We start from the raw sequence: 15,105 nt of genomic DNA, 5'->3' as shown, positions 1-15,105 counted from the left end.
ATGAAAACATGCATTTTTCCACAAAACATCATTTTTCCGAAAATGATAAATTTTCCAACACACACCAAAATCTCATTTTGGTCCGAATTATCCGTAAAACATTTTCCCAGAAAATGATTTACCCAAAAATCAACTCGCACTATTTTCCCAGAAAATAGTGCATTAATACCAAATGCACCATGCATTATTTCCATATGCACCATGGTCTCCCCTATGGACCATCCGCACGTCCTGGCTTCGCAGCGGTGCTCAGTTCCGCGCCCAGCGCGTACGTGGCCAAGCACTCACACTACGCAACGAGCGATGCCCAGTTCCATGCCCAGCGCGTACGTGGCCAGACATCCTCTAGTCCCCGCCAGCAGAAGGACCACGGAGTCGGCACGAGACCATCTCGTCCGATTCCATTGTCGCCCGGCGACAATCCAGGGGACGTTACTCAGTATATTCCGCTCCCGAGTAACCAGAGGAGCTCCACCGAGTTAATGCCCCATCTCGGCTTGGGGTCGTGATACACACGCACCAAAAATATTAACACATAAAATCATAGCTTTTCAAAGCACATGAACATGAATGCAATACACGAAAACCCAGTTTTCTTTTACAAACATGATCATGCATGAAATGATAAAATGCACATGTACCAACACAACATCCAAACCAACAAATACCAGTCCAATCAAAACCAACCAAACAACTCCAATCACAAATCCATCCGACCGCCGAACTCCTCGGACTCAGTCCGGCATGCTAAAAAATACAGTGAAATGGGTTAGTGCAAAAATACATTTAAATTACGAAAATTCTTTGGAGAAATACTTACAGTGCAATATAATAATTTTTCGAGGATCGCGAAGTTGAAAAAAGCGACGTTTGAGCAACACCACAGTGTAAAATACACTGTGGCCGTGGGTCACAATTACCAACTTCTCAACGAGGACAAACGAAGACCCAAGATTGATAGAGTAGGGCCTAGGGAGGTCGGTGAAGCTAGTGGTGGTGGTGGTTTGCCGTGGGTGGCGGCGCAAGGGGCGGTTTTAGGCCAAAAAAGTGCAAATCGGAGATGGACTTGGTGGGGCTTCACCGGTGACGGATCGGAGCTGGGGTTGGGTCCAATGGGTTGCCAAGAGGCCGGGGATGAAGTGGTAGGAAGATGGTGGCTGGAGGTGGCGCGACGGCGGCGCAATGGAGGAAAATGTGCCGCGGCGTCGTGGGTTTCGTGGGCTTCGTGGAGGCTAACGGCGGCACGAACGGCGGTGATACTGGTGGGGTAGGACGGCCGGCGGCTGGGGAGTCAAATGGGCTGGGCGGTGACGACCACCGCCGGCGGACGGCAGCGCTGGGAGTGGACGAGGGAAACGGGCGGAGGAGAGGGGAGGAGAGAGAGAGATCGCGCGGGAGGAAAAGAATAAGGAGAAAAGAAAAAAAAGAAAAAAAAAAGAGGAAAAGAAAATGAGAGGAAAGAAAAAGAGGGGAAAAGAAATGAGATCCAATCCTCATAACTTGGGTCACAAAAATGATCCAACGGAAACGATTTTAAAACCACAAGTTAAATAAAATAATTTAAACGTAATGGTAAAGTCAAATTGAAATAATTAAATCCCACGGTAATTAATTTAAATATTAAAAGCAATTTAAATGCATAATAATAAATAAATATTTGGAAAGCACAAAAAAATAATTTTCACCAAATAAAAATCATAGAAATAAACTCACTAAAATCCAACCAATTTTAAAATAAGAGAAATTATTTTAATTACATAAAAATAATTCCTTCAGTAAAAATACACTAAAATACGGGGTGTTACAATTCAACTCAATTCAATTTAACATCCGAACGCACTCTTAATGTTGTTGGTCAGGGGTGGTGCTACTATGCCACCTGCAAGTGACCGCTCCATGTGTGGTCTAGTGCAAATTACACTTTTCTATTTTGCTTTTTATTTCAAACAATTTTTAAATATATTTAAAAAATAAAAAAATAATAAAAATATACTAATAGTCACTTCTTTAAATATTAAAAAAAAATTTAAATACTTAAACGGTCAAAATGAAGAGATAAATTGAGGAGTCATATGAGCATCATTCTTATGTACACCTTGACCTTCCTCTTGATATTTTAAATGAAATTAAGTTCTTGATTTTCTTGCCCCGATTAAGGTACAATTCTTATATCTGATGCGCTCCACAATGAGCATTAAAATCTAAGGAAATTTTGACAAATTCTTAGAAGGTAGAAAAGTCTGAATTCAAGAATCCAAATTCAGAAAATGCTCCCAATTATAATCTCCCCATGCAAGAAGTATCAAAGAGCTTTTTGAAGTTGCATGCGCACGAGATTGTAAGAAATCCTCTCGCATCCCAACCATTGGATATTAGAAATTGCAGACAAGCCTAGTTTGTTTTTACAGATGAGATAGGATAAAACGAGATGATATAAGTTAAGATGAAAGTTAAAAATAAAATAAAATATTATTAGAATATATTTTTTTAATATTATTTTTATTTTAAAATTTTAAAATTTGAGTTATGTATTTAATTTAGTATAAAAATTTTAAAAAATTATAATAATTAGATAAAATAAAATGAGATAAAATAAATTGAGAAGTATTTTCAAAACAAATTAGGCCACAACGAGCGCAAACTAACTATAGCCCAACACATCAACTTACCGCACTTTATCAATTTGAAATTTTGAAAAAAAATGTTGACTTGATTTGATTTTAATGCACGAGACCCAATAATATTAGAATATAAACTAAACAATTATGTTTACCTGTTCTTATAAATGATAACTTAACACTACTTCAAGATGTAAAATGAGAAGATATAAAATTTAATATGGAATACATATATATATATATATCAAATAAATTGGAAGAAAAATGATATTTACAGTATTAGAGTGTGTAAAATAATCTCGTTTGTTTTTGTAAATAAGATGAATTAAGATTAAAGTTAAAAATTTAAATAAAATATTATTAGAATATATTTTTTAATATTATTTTTATTTTAAAATTTGAAAAAGTTAAATTATTTATTTTATTGTGTGTGAGAATTTGGAAAAATTGTAATGATGAGATGAGATGAGTTTATATAAACTGTGAAAACAAACGAAGCTAAATTTTGCATACTTAATTTGAAAAAAGTGGCTAAATATATAGGATCACATAATAAATTAATTTTTTTAATAATAAACCTCATTATTTTTTAAAGAAATGCGACAACATACATACCTTAAAACAATATATAACAGCTGAAAAGAAAAATATATATAACGTCTGGAAACCTTTTAACTATCGTTATTTTATTATTTTAGAAGTAGTTAACGATGAAAGAACGAAGGTTAAAAAATTTACAAATAAAGAAAGGAAATGACAAGCAAGACCATCAATCCTCAAAATTCCGATCCTTCAGATCCTTGCATTCTTCAGTGCTGGTCATCTTCATCGATGTTCGGTCATTCGATGGCAACGATTTATTTGATTTCTTGCTGGCAAAAATTTTGGCATAAACATCCTTGGATCTGATTGACAACACAATGTCTAAACCAAACCCAACAATGCAGGCAACAGCCATGACCACAAACACTAGCCTGTAACAGTGTGCTCCAACGCAGGTGTCGCCACCTCCAGCAGTGGTAGTAGCCTCCATGTCGTATAAAATGCCGGCGAGAAGGCCGGAAAAGAGGAAGGACCCTATGGGAAGGTTGAGGATTAGAATGTTGTAGATGAGACCATAGTATTTTAGACCAAACAGTTCGGAGGCAGTGGGGACAGTAATGGCCAGACGGATGCCATAGCAAATCCCAACAACAATTGAACCAATGTAGAGGGAACCAGGCACAGCCAAGGCCATAAGAATGTATCCAACAGCCATTACAACCTGAGCAGCTGCATTCCAAAGAGGTCTTGGTGTTCCAGCTTTCCTATAGGCATTAAAGAATAATAATACACTTACGACTCTTTTGTAATTATTTTACAATTCATTTTCAAACAACTAATAAAAAAAATCACGCGACTCCATTAAAAATAAATTTTGATATTACAAAACTACTCTCTATTTGTTGTAAAGTTGTAAAACAATTGTAAGGTACTTATCATTTTCCTATACTAGGGCGTCTAGGAGAGTCTCAAGATCAAGTTGCCATGCATAATCCAGATGTAGCCTATCCTAACATGCATACATGGAAAAGGCCCAATCTCAAAAAACAAAACATTTATCTTGGGAACAAAGAACAAAATTTCTTGATAAAGAACAAGGGCTGAGTTGGTTGGAATGCCAAGTATACTATAAAAAATTACCTATATATATATATAAAAAAAACAGAGAGAGAGGGAGAGATTCATGCAACCCAGATCCTTTTTCTTTGTTCTCTTTCAGAGCAACTCGGATCCGGCCATGAGCATTAAACAATAAGGAAATAGATAAGAAACTTCTGCAAGTGCATGACCACCAATACCGAGGTAGCAGCTCATTTAAGGCCGTGGTATAGTGACAAGAAGGACGATCCAACCACCCTGAGCAGCTAATTAATTAAACTGTATAAAGATATTATTATATATATATTTGAAGTTGAAGAAGAGTTAAAGAAAGGAGCTAGGAATCTTTCTGAATATAGTATAAAGTGGCCGGGATACAAAAATTAGCAGCAGCCAACACGAAAGAAAGGATTTTATAGTTAGCTGCTGCCTGCTGGGATACTTCCCGCTGTGGAACCTTTAGGGGATCATAGAAGGAAACAGCAGGCTAGCCTAGGGATCGGGGAGATGAGAATTAAGAAAAATTTTACTTATTATTCATACGATACACACCATACATAATTTTTTATTTTTTTTATTATTTTCTCTTACAAAATATGTCAAATAGAAATAATGAGTATAATAACTCAATTAATTTATAATGAATAAAATCAATATATATATATATAAATAAATATGACATGCAGTATGTGAAATAATTAGTAAAATTTGAGAATTAATGCCTACACTTAGAGCCAGGAGACTGGAGATCAAGATGTATGCCCACTATATCTTTGGGTCAAATGCGAGCTTCAATAAAGAAATGATATATACAACTTTAACGGCACAAGCTCGTACAAATTTTTTATAAAAAATTGAATTCCATTATACAAAAATATGAAAAATTCATCCCTTTTTTCAATAGATTTTATATTTTATAAAGAGAAATAATAATTATAGTCGTAAATGTATAAGTTCTGCGTAACTATTTTGAAAAAATAAATAAATACAAAATTTATATGAAAAAAATAATAATTTTTTAATAATAAATTATATTTTTTTCAAAACAATTGTACGAGCAATTACAATTATATGTAATAATACACTTTTATAAAATTTTTATATTTAAAATTTGTAATTAATATTACTCGCTTCAATATTGTACCATTGGCGCGCCCACCCAACCTTATTAATTGACACGCTCACCCAAGAGGCATGCCAGAGTGGATATTATTTAACACTTTAATCTCTAATTATTAAGAAAAAATTTAATTATAAACAATTATGTGTACTAATATGTGTATCTATTCAATATGATTGACAGAAAGTAAATTTTATTAAAAATAATATTAATTTAAATTTAAAATACGAAGATAACAATATTAATATGCAGATTGATATGCAAACTTATTTATATATAACAAAACTCATTTATAATTCGGTATGGACAATATATATATTAAAATATTTAAATGACATAATTTAATTTTAAAAATTAATATTTAAATTTTACCAGTTAAATAATGTGTTAATAAGTTGTACACACCATTTTATTTTTATTTTAAGGGTAACTCTTCTTTTAGTAGCGTCTAGATTTGGTATGTAGGTGACTTGAAAATTAATGACCTGCCACTTTATTAATTAATAATTGAGTTTTGTTATGTACAAACAAGTTTATATATCAATTTATGTATTAATGTTATTGTTTTTATATTTTAAATTTAAATTATTACTGTTTTTAATAAAATTTACTTTCTGTCAATTATATTAAATAAGTATGCATATTAATACACATAATCGCTTACAATTAAATTTTTTCGTTATAAATGACTTCTTTAAAAAGAGAACCACCGGTGCAAATTATATGGTCATGAAAAACACGAGTACTAAAGAAAAATATTACATTTTAAATCTTTTTGCAGTATGCCTAATAAATTCCCAAAATTGAAAAACATTTCGACACTTTACGTATTGGATATTCTCATCCATGGATATGATTTAAAATTATAAGTCTTAATAAAAAAAATAAAAAATCTAAATTAATTGCCCATAGTTCAAATCATAATTTTTCTTAATAATACAGATAACAATGATATTAAGGAGATTAAAAAAAGATTAACTTACTTGATGAAGTATTCCGAGACAATACCCGAAATGATGCGGCCGAAAAACCCCCAGATGCTAGTCAGCGAAACGAAGATGGACACGTCAGAGTAGCCTAGGGCCAGCCCTATCTGCCCCATATTGTTCATTACAGTCAATCCGGTCCCCACCCCACAAAGAAACGAAACAAACAAGATCCAGAAATCAACCGTCCTTAACGCCTCCATTATCGTGTGCTCCTCTCCGATCACCGGCTTCTTCTTCAACCCCGCCACTTCCTCCTCGGTCGCCAAGTCATCCTCCTTTCCCCGACTCTCCGTCGCATTCTCCTCCTCCTCCTCCTCCACCAGCAGCAGCGGTTCACGAACCTGCCCCTCTACGTCCCCACCAGTTCCGATCCGGTTCTTGAAAAAATAGTAAACCGGGACTGCTAGTGGGGAGGCCAAGAGAACTAACAGTATGGCCGCGAATACTAGAGAGAAAACGGTGCTGGGGCTGGGTATGAAGTCATAGGCTAAGAGGTAGACCGCGACGACTACGGCCAAGGCGTTGAAGACCCAGAAGTAGCGGGACTCCTCTTGTTCCTCGGCGGATGTGGCCGCGGGAGGAGATTCGTGGAGGAAAAAGGCGGCAATGACGCATACTCCTAAGGGGATGACGGCGAGCATGAACAGGAAGGAGGCTGCGTCATCGGAGAAGAGGGCTGTACATAGGTCGGTGAATATGGCGGTGCTCAGCCCCACATAGCCTTTGAGTATCCCCGAGACCGGGCCCCGGTTCGTGCGGAAGTTCCTTATGCAGGTCACTAGCACCGCCGTGTTCATCCATGTCGTGCTGTTGCCTCCCATGCACATGAATATGCACATCTGTCGTTGTGTAAAAACATTATCAGCATCAGTTTGATGATCAAGGTGTCAGTCTTTATGAATTTTCCAACTCTTTTGGCTTTTGTATTATTTTTCTTGGAAATTTCCTGGCTTTGTTTGTTTACTGAGAAACGCGAGCTGAAGTAAAAAAAATCAGAGAAAAAAAAAAAAAAAGTAACGTACAGCTGTGTTTTAACATATATTTGATGTTTATTGTTGAACAAAATAGCAATAAATATGTCAATATCCGATTGACAGACATAGAATGTGAATTCTTGCACGTATGAGACAGCAAAAAAAAAAAATTATATATTTTTGCGCTTGGTTTCTCATGAGCGGTACAGTTGCATGCACCAGGCTCTGCTTCAAAAAAATTCATTCGAAATTGAGTTTGTATTTTGGTATTATGTTTATAATTTTACCTTCCAATAAGAAAGAGTGATCTTCTCACTGACAACAAGCCACTGAGCACCATACCCGACGAGCCCTTCGACCGACCCAATAAGCAGAATAAGCCAGGTGGGTAATCTATCGGAGGCAAGGCCGGCAAGAAGCCCAAAAGCCTTGCCGACATCCTTGGCTACCGAAAGATTGTTGAGCTGGACCTGGGTGAGATTCATGAGCGACTTGAGGGCATCGGAGTAGTCGGAGAAGGTATAGTTGTTGCCGGAGATGCATTGGACCCAAACGGCAGTCACAAAGCCTAGCCATTTTAGGGTCGTGGCGATGGTGGTGGAGGAAGCAGACGGGGAAGAGCGCTCGAATAATCCCATGTAGCTACCGACGTTCTCACAGCTTCTCACAGAGAGAGAGAGAGAGAGAGTATAAAGAGATGGAGGAAGAAGAAGAGTGGAAAGTGGGTAGTATTGCATGTGGAGTGGTTTGAAACTGAGGCAGTGCGATTAAAATTGTTAATTAGGAATAAAATAGTTGGAGCAATTGGAAGTTGGCCGGATCATCAAAGTCGCAGCACCAACGTCGAGATTTGTTGCGTACGGAACGGAGTATGTCTCTTGTGGGTGTCTATGCTTTTGCATATATATATATATATATATTGTTTTCAATTCAGAATGAGCTTTTCCATCACCGATACTGTGGATTTCGCAGCAGAACGGAGTCAACGGACCTTAAATTTCTTACTAGATTTAGGTCGAGGATAACATATAATGCTGCATTTTATAGTTTTGATTAATGAATATTTATTGTAATAGAATATTTAGTACTCGGATTCTCACAATTTATTGAAGTAAATTATCTCATAATTAAATGATATTTATCCTCCCTTTAACATGAATAAATTATATGAAATTTTGAGCTCCCAATTAATTAGCATACTGCCTGTCTTATTGATTTATCTATGAATGCATTGGAATTGGTCCTATTGGATTGGACCATCAATTTATTTTGATTGGGTGTAAAATAAATCTTACAAAATCATAGAGAAATCTTACGAAAATGGAAGACAAAGATTTTTTTTTAAAAAACGATTGCATGCTCGTCTGGGAAATATTATAAATACTATATTTTGAGAAATGTTTTAGTCATAAACTGATATACCTTGATATGTTACGTCAGATTAAAAAATATTTTTATTATAAAATAGATTTAAATGTATAATATAAAATTATATTAATTTATAATATTATTTTATGAAATCTGTTTGTCTTTTTTTAAAAATATATAGAACCTTAAACGGACCGTATATGCCTTATTATTTCATTATCACGAAGATTGTGTCTTTAGAATGAACATATATGGCCCCAATTGAATCCTTGACGTGTGATGGTTAAGGTAAGTAGTTTTGTTTTTATGTGAACGAGTCAAAGACGAACAGAAAAAGGCAAATGACTTGAACATTTTTGTTTCTTCACGTGGAAATGATTGAGGCAGTCTGAGCAATATTTTGAATACCGTATTGGATTTTTAACGGTCAAAGTACTGAAATGAAATATTTCGATACAGATACTGTTTCGGGATAGCGTTTCGAGATAACGTTTCGGGATAGTTGATATATGAATAAATTATATATATAAATATATATAAAAATTATATTCTAAAATAATAGTCTATATATAAATAAATTATATATAAATACATATATATATAAATTATAAATAGTCTAGTCTAAATTGGAGGTTAAAAAATAAGCTTGTGGTTTGAAAAAATGAAAAAAAAAAAAAACACAGTCCGAAATATAGGCCGGTACAGGCCGAAATTCAGGTCGGTACGACCGGTACCGGCCGATACGGCCAGTATTTTGGCAGGTACAGTACGAAATTTAAAATGGTCCTGAGTGTATATTACTATATAATTATTTTAAAAAAATAAATACATACAATATTTATATAAAAAAATTAATTTTTTAATAATAGACTCAACTCTATTTTCAAAATAACTATACAACACTTTACACACTTTATAACTATACCTAACATTACTCTTCTTCGTATCATACCAGCCTCTTATCCTTGTTTTGAAGAATGAATGCCCAATTCATTCCATTAATTTGGTTTCAATAAGATGTTAGTGGGCCGGAATTTCCTAAAAAAGCCTTGTTCAGTATCTCTTCCAGTCTAGGCCCACAGTCTGTTTAGAGGCTCTTTTGTTAATTAAAATACAAAGGGTAAATTCCTCCCTGCACTAGTTTGCAGCAGCAGCAACCGGGTCCGAGGCGGAGATCCCAGTGCCCAGTGAGAGGCAACTGAACTGAGAGTGGTGCATTTTGGTTGGTACCTTCTAGTCTAGAGAGATATAGCGAACTTTGTGTTTATAATTCATGGAGGACCAAGAAACCAGTGGACATCGTTGTTGATCTGAGTTACTGAGACCGAGAATCCCAAAACGATGCCTCGAGTGATCTCGGTTTTGGTCCAGCCGCGGTGCCTCCTCGTCCTTTTCCTGGTCCTCTTTATTTTCTTATTCTTTGCGTACTCGAACCCCAAAAAGGTACCTTTTTCTTCTCTCTCTCTCTCTCTCTCTCTGTCAATGTGCACGGATCCGATTGTGGGAGTAAAATCGAGTCTTGAGCTGTTTCTGGTTTCGAAATTGTCCTAGGGTTGGATTTGATAAGATGCTTTTGATGGGTTTTATGTTTGGTTTTGGTTTACGTGGTCTGAATTCTATGGATGAGATGGTTTTAAGTTTTTGTTATTGGTTGGGCACTTAATTGGAGTTTAGCACTTGGATTCTGTCCGAGGAGTGCCTAATTAGGTGCTATTGCGAAAATTAATAATAATAAAAAAAAAAAACCGAAACCTTTTCATTGTGCTAATCTCGTTAAATGGTTACATATTTGAATCAACATATTCGATATGCTTAAATTTCGTTAAGAGGAATTAGAAAGCAGAGTGACCTGCATTTGGGTTTAGGTGGAATAGTTCAGGTGGGTGATTTCAATATTTAGAACTGGTATAAATGAGTAAGATATTCTCTAAGTTGAGTTACGGAAGATTGAGGATAAGTAAGGGGAATTAGTGGAGAGTTACTAAAAAAGAAAAAGAAAAAGAAAGTATTAAGTTCTCGTGCAGTTTGGCAATTTAAAATGTTTAGGAAGGGTTTTCCATAACCTTCAACTGTTGTAGCTATTGTATGGGGTGCATTTCCATACTGCAGCATAAGTTGGAATCAGGGCTACGAAGCTTCTATTGCGTTTGGATTAGACATGTGTCCATGTGCTCTTTTTTTTTTCCCTCTCAATTTAGCACGTTAACCTTGATTGATTGCTTTTGGCTATGCACCCAGGAATTAAAGATGCATTGCCGAGGCGTTTAATTAGGATGTTAGTGGGATAATAATTTTAATAGTAACCATTGGACCTGCTTTTCTTTCCAAACATACGGAGATTATGATTCTGTATGGAGAGTGTTATATGGATATGTGAAATATGAGTACTAGTAATCCTTCTATCTGTGGAAATATATATATATATATATTTATATATATCAATGTGCTAATTTCTTGCTTCTGCCATGTAGGTTGAAGAGAAAGCAGAGGAGGTGCCTGAAATTACCCACAGAGTTTACATGGATGTTGATATTGATGGACAACGTCAAGGTACAGTTTTCACATTAATACTCTTATTTGAGCTGTAGCATCAAAGACTTGGCTGCTCTCAATGCTTCTTCTAGAGATGAATAATACCTACCATCTTATCAACGTTATCATTGTTATAACTGAAAGGAAAGGAGCAATGTCAACTTTTTGTTCTAGAAGTTCTATCCCAAACCTTTGCTTGTGGTCATGAACACATTCCATAATGGATCCTGCCACGTTATTATGTGGTTGGATCATCATGTTTTTTCTTTCCTTTTCAAGAATGTTTCCTTTTCTTTTATTTATTTTTTCCCACTTCTTCAAATGATGCTTAGTGAATCAAAATACGGAGTTGTTTTTGGTTGATGCTTAGAGTTTTCAGAGCGGTAGTTCCAAGGTCATTCTTTTTTATTTGGTTGTCTGGATAAACCAAAATGTTTTGAGTATGTGCAATCTTTCTAAGGAATCACGGTGCAGATTCATTTGGGCATACTGAAGTCATCAGTGGCAAAAACTATCGTCACCCACTTATTGTAAAGAAGGCTATCATTAATCACTGTCCAACTCTAATTATTTACTTATCAAAAAGAAGGTGAAAAAAAAAAAAGAAAGTTCGTCAGAACTAGCACTTGCTGCTTTCATCAGTAAAATCTAAATCTTGTTACAGTTTGATTGGAAATATAATCAATGTTACATTATTTGGACCAATCCAGGTTTTGACTATGAGCCATTAGATAGAAAAGATCAGTGGTCTAAACTACAGACCATACAGCATTGGCAGTGCCAGTTATATAATAGCTCAATGCCTTGATATTTTCCCATTTTTATGTGTTCAGCTGCCAATTTACACCTGGATTTGTGCAGGTAGGATTGTGATTGGATTATATGGCCAAGTTGTACCAAAAACTGTTGGTATGTTCTTGAGCTTGCGTTTGCATTCTTTATGTACGTTTAGAGACCTAAAATCATCTCAAGTAGTGACTGATTGGTGAATCACTATAATTTTTGGTAATCCTTTAAATGATATGACATGTTTTCTTAATTGAAGCCGTTGAGTTCATTGCAAACTGAAATGAAGTAGTGTACTCAAACGCTCAAATGTATTTGTTCTCATGCCTTGTAAGCTGCCTAATACTTGATTTGTTTGTTCTTCTGGCAGAAAATTTTAGGGCTTTGTGCACAGGTATTTTTGGTCTTCTTGCTTGTGTCACGTGTTTGTTTGTAGTTATTATCAATTTTCTGTTCATAATAACTCGCCTTTAATGCCAGGGGAGAAAGGCAAGGGTGCCAGTGGAAAAAGACTCCACTATAAAGGAACACCATTTCATCGAATAGTCTCTGGGTTCATGATTCAAGGTGGAGATATTGTTTATGGTGATGGTCGGGGGTATGAATCTATATATGGTGTCACCTTTCCAGACGAGAATTTCAAGATAAAACATTCGCATGCAGGTTTAAATTTCAAACCTTTTTAGTGGTTGAGATTTGTGTAATAACTGATGGAAGAATTGGGGAAGCTTCCTTCTTACTATCATTTCTCTGGAACCGTGTTTATTGTTTTAGGTGTTGTTTCCATGGTGAATTCAGGGCCTGATTCCAATGGGTCTCAGTTTTTCATCACTACAGTTAAAGCCAGCTGGTAAGCTATTCTCCAGGCAATGCAGATTGCGGTGTTAAAAGACCACGACTTTTAGGGTCCAAATACCTCGAAGTTCTGATTGACATGTTCTTATTGGCTGATTATTTAATTCTTAAATGATATAGTCTTCTCCTGCCCACTCATTAAACAATAATCATGCATACATATTTTCTAGGACCATCAAAGCAGATTCGTAAAATTTAGGTTCACTATTATATTATATACGTGCATCCAGGTTGGATGGGGAGCATGTAGTCTTTGGCAAGGTTATTCAAGGCATGGACACGGTGTTTGCAATTGAAGGTGGGGCAGGAACGTACAGTGGGAAGCCTCGAAAGAAGGTTGTTATTGCCGACTCTGGAGAGATACCCAAGAGCCGGTGGGATGAAGAAAGATAAGTAGACGACTGCAAGTTTTTCCCTTTTGGAGTTTGCAATTCTGATTTACATAATTGATTCACATTCTCTTCCCTTTGTAACATGTCTGTGAAATTTTACCAGTCTTCCCAGATCTGACCGCCTTCTTGGAAATCTTGTATTTGACCAAATTTTATTAACACAAGCATGTTTGTTGTAGAGGAAATGGATTCGTTTCCATTTTACTCTTCTTTGTACATCACGCTGCTGTTTTGAGTGAGTTGAAAAGCAAAGTTTTTTAGAGAAATGTCTTTTACATGCATGCCGGGGAAGAAGGGAAGAGACAGAGCAAAAGGAAATGAAATTTTGGATTCTGTTGTTGAAAAATCCTATTTATATCTTTTTAATCATTATCAAAGATGTGACTTCATTACTCGTACACAATAAGCAAAGCCACTGTCAGTCATGCCGAGTAACCCCCTCCCATATTATTTGCATGCGCACAGCCCTGCTTCCTCACACTACAAAGGTGAGTAAAACTGAGGGACAATGCAAGGGGGCCGTACATGCTGGCAGTGCTTATGGTGTATTTGAATTTTTTTTCCAATCATTTTTTTAATATTCTTAACCGTTGGAAAACTAACACAATTTCACTAATAGGCATTTTATTAAGAAATGTTACGTGCAATCGTGGAGTGTATAATTATCGTGTAATTGTTTTGAAAAAGAGTTAAATTTATTATTAAAAAATTAATTTTTTTTATGTGAGTTCGTATTTATTTAATTTTTTTAAAATGATTGTACAACGTTGCACACTCACGATTATAATTATAATTTCTCTTTTATTAATAATTTAAAATACTCCAGCATGACTTTAATATTAAGGGGTCGAATATCATAGTAACAGGCAGTCTAGAGTTAGATTACATGGCGCGCCGCTTAATTGTACAGTTAACAATTGCGTAAGCCGACCGACCAGCCGACCGAAACAAGTAAACAACCTCATAAAATAATGTTTTAATAAAAAAGCCTAAACCGCAAGTTGATATGATTAGCTGTTTAATGAGTTGTCACGATGTGCGTCTGAGTTGGGCTTTGACTTATCGGATTAATTGAGTTACACAAGCAAGTAATTGGATTAATGCAATCATTTGTCATGAAACCTATTTCAATTATTTAAAAATATAAAAGTGTAATGAAATATGTCAATAAATAAATTTATAAATGAATTTTTTCAATGCCATAAATCATGCTTAGGTTCACTTGATCTTTTGGATCACAGCTTAAGTAAAATCAACTAAAAGACTGATTAGGATTGCCAATTTTTTTATATAACATAATTATTTTCTTATATATTGAAATTTACTATATAATATTTATCTTCAAGAGAAATTTATATATATGTCTATTTTTAACATGTTATAATATAATTTGTAAATTCAATTTTTTAATAAATCAAATCTTAGCATGGTAGTAGTGCGAGAATATCCTCTACTACTGTGCAAGTTGACCGATTCTATTTCTAAATTCACAAAAACAAACCTAAATCTGAATTATATATATATATTTTTAAGAAATAAGATTTTAATATTTCTTTTAGATGGAAAAGTTTACGAATTTTTTAAAAATCTGAAAAGCATTAAAGATAGATTAAAGAAAAACCAAGTCTAAGAAATTCGAAACTTGGGAAAATAAAAAAGAAGACCAACCCTGAAAAACTATAAGATTCGTTTGCTTTATAATTTTATCTCAAATCATCTAAATTTATGGTTATAATTTTTTTAAATTTTAATAGAAAATATTATAAATAATTTAATTTTTTTAAATTTAAAATAATAATAATATTAAAAAATAATATTTTAAAAATATTT

At 34.8% G+C, this 15,105-nt stretch overlaps 2 protein-coding genes across 4 annotated transcripts; one reads left to right on the top strand and one right to left on the bottom strand.

Moving 5' to 3' along the window:
* Window positions 1–3,271: 3,271 nt before the first annotated feature.
* On the bottom strand, window positions 3,272–8,190 carry LOC121257045 (protein NUCLEAR FUSION DEFECTIVE 4-like). Its single transcript, XM_041157907.1, has 3 exons — window positions 7,630–8,190; window positions 6,363–7,207; window positions 3,272–3,925 (listed from the first exon to the last, which is right to left on the bottom strand). The coding sequence occupies exons 1-3, from the start codon at window positions 8,077–8,079 to the stop codon at window positions 3,388–3,390; spliced, it is 1,833 nt and encodes a 610-aa protein (XP_041013841.1). The 5' UTR covers window positions 8,080–8,190; the 3' UTR covers window positions 3,272–3,387.
* Window positions 8,191–9,830: 1,640 nt separating this feature from the next.
* On the top strand, window positions 9,831–13,460 carry LOC121258200 (peptidyl-prolyl cis-trans isomerase CYP21-1-like). 3 transcript variants are annotated; one of them, XM_041159598.1, is made up of 7 exons: window positions 9,831–10,153; window positions 11,182–11,260; window positions 12,104–12,151; window positions 12,399–12,422; window positions 12,509–12,691; window positions 12,803–12,878; window positions 13,114–13,460. In XM_041159598.1, the coding sequence occupies exons 1-7, from the start codon at window positions 10,052–10,054 to the stop codon at window positions 13,274–13,276; spliced, it is 675 nt and encodes a 224-aa protein (XP_041015532.1). In that variant the 5' UTR covers window positions 9,831–10,051; the 3' UTR covers window positions 13,277–13,460. The 3 variants fall into 3 exon arrangements, with proteins under 3 accessions (XP_041015532.1, XP_041015533.1, XP_041015534.1); XM_041159599.1 differs by lacking the exon at window positions 12,104–12,151; XM_041159600.1 differs by lacking the exons at window positions 12,104–12,151; window positions 12,399–12,422.
* Window positions 13,461–15,105: the final 1,645 nt, after the last annotated feature.

This window comes from Juglans microcarpa x Juglans regia, chromosome 3S (assembly GCF_004785595.1).
Source record: "Juglans microcarpa x Juglans regia isolate MS1-56 chromosome 3S, Jm3101_v1.0, whole genome shotgun sequence".
In the NCBI taxonomy this organism is placed as follows: Eukaryota; Viridiplantae; Streptophyta; class Magnoliopsida; order Fagales; family Juglandaceae; genus Juglans; species Juglans microcarpa x Juglans regia.
The sequence above is the reverse complement of the archived record's forward strand: the minus strand, read 5'-3'. Positions and strand labels throughout refer to the sequence as shown.

Excerpts from the sequence above, each read along its gene's own strand:
- LOC121257045 (XM_041157907.1), bottom strand. The coding sequence starts at position 8,079 with ATGCAATACTACCCACTTTCCACTCTTCTTCTTCCTCCATCTCTTTAT. Across the intron at positions 7,208-7,629 it reads TCACTCTTTCTTATTGGAAG|ATGTGCATATTCATGTGCAT; the intron begins GTAAAATTATAA and ends ACACAACGACAG. Across the intron at positions 3,926-6,362 it reads GTCTCGGAATACTTCATCAA|GAAAGCTGGAACACCAAGAC; the intron begins GTAAGTTAATCT and ends TAATGCCTATAG.
- LOC121258200 (XM_041159598.1), top strand. The coding sequence starts at position 10,052 with ATGCCTCGAGTGATCTCGGTTTTGGTCCAGCCGCGGTGCCTCCTCGTC. Across the intron at positions 12,423-12,508 it reads TTTTAGGGCTTTGTGCACAG|GGGAGAAAGGCAAGGGTGCC; the intron begins GTATTTTTGGTC and ends CTTTAATGCCAG. Across the intron at positions 12,692-12,802 it reads GATAAAACATTCGCATGCAG|GTGTTGTTTCCATGGTGAAT; the intron begins GTTTAAATTTCA and ends TTATTGTTTTAG.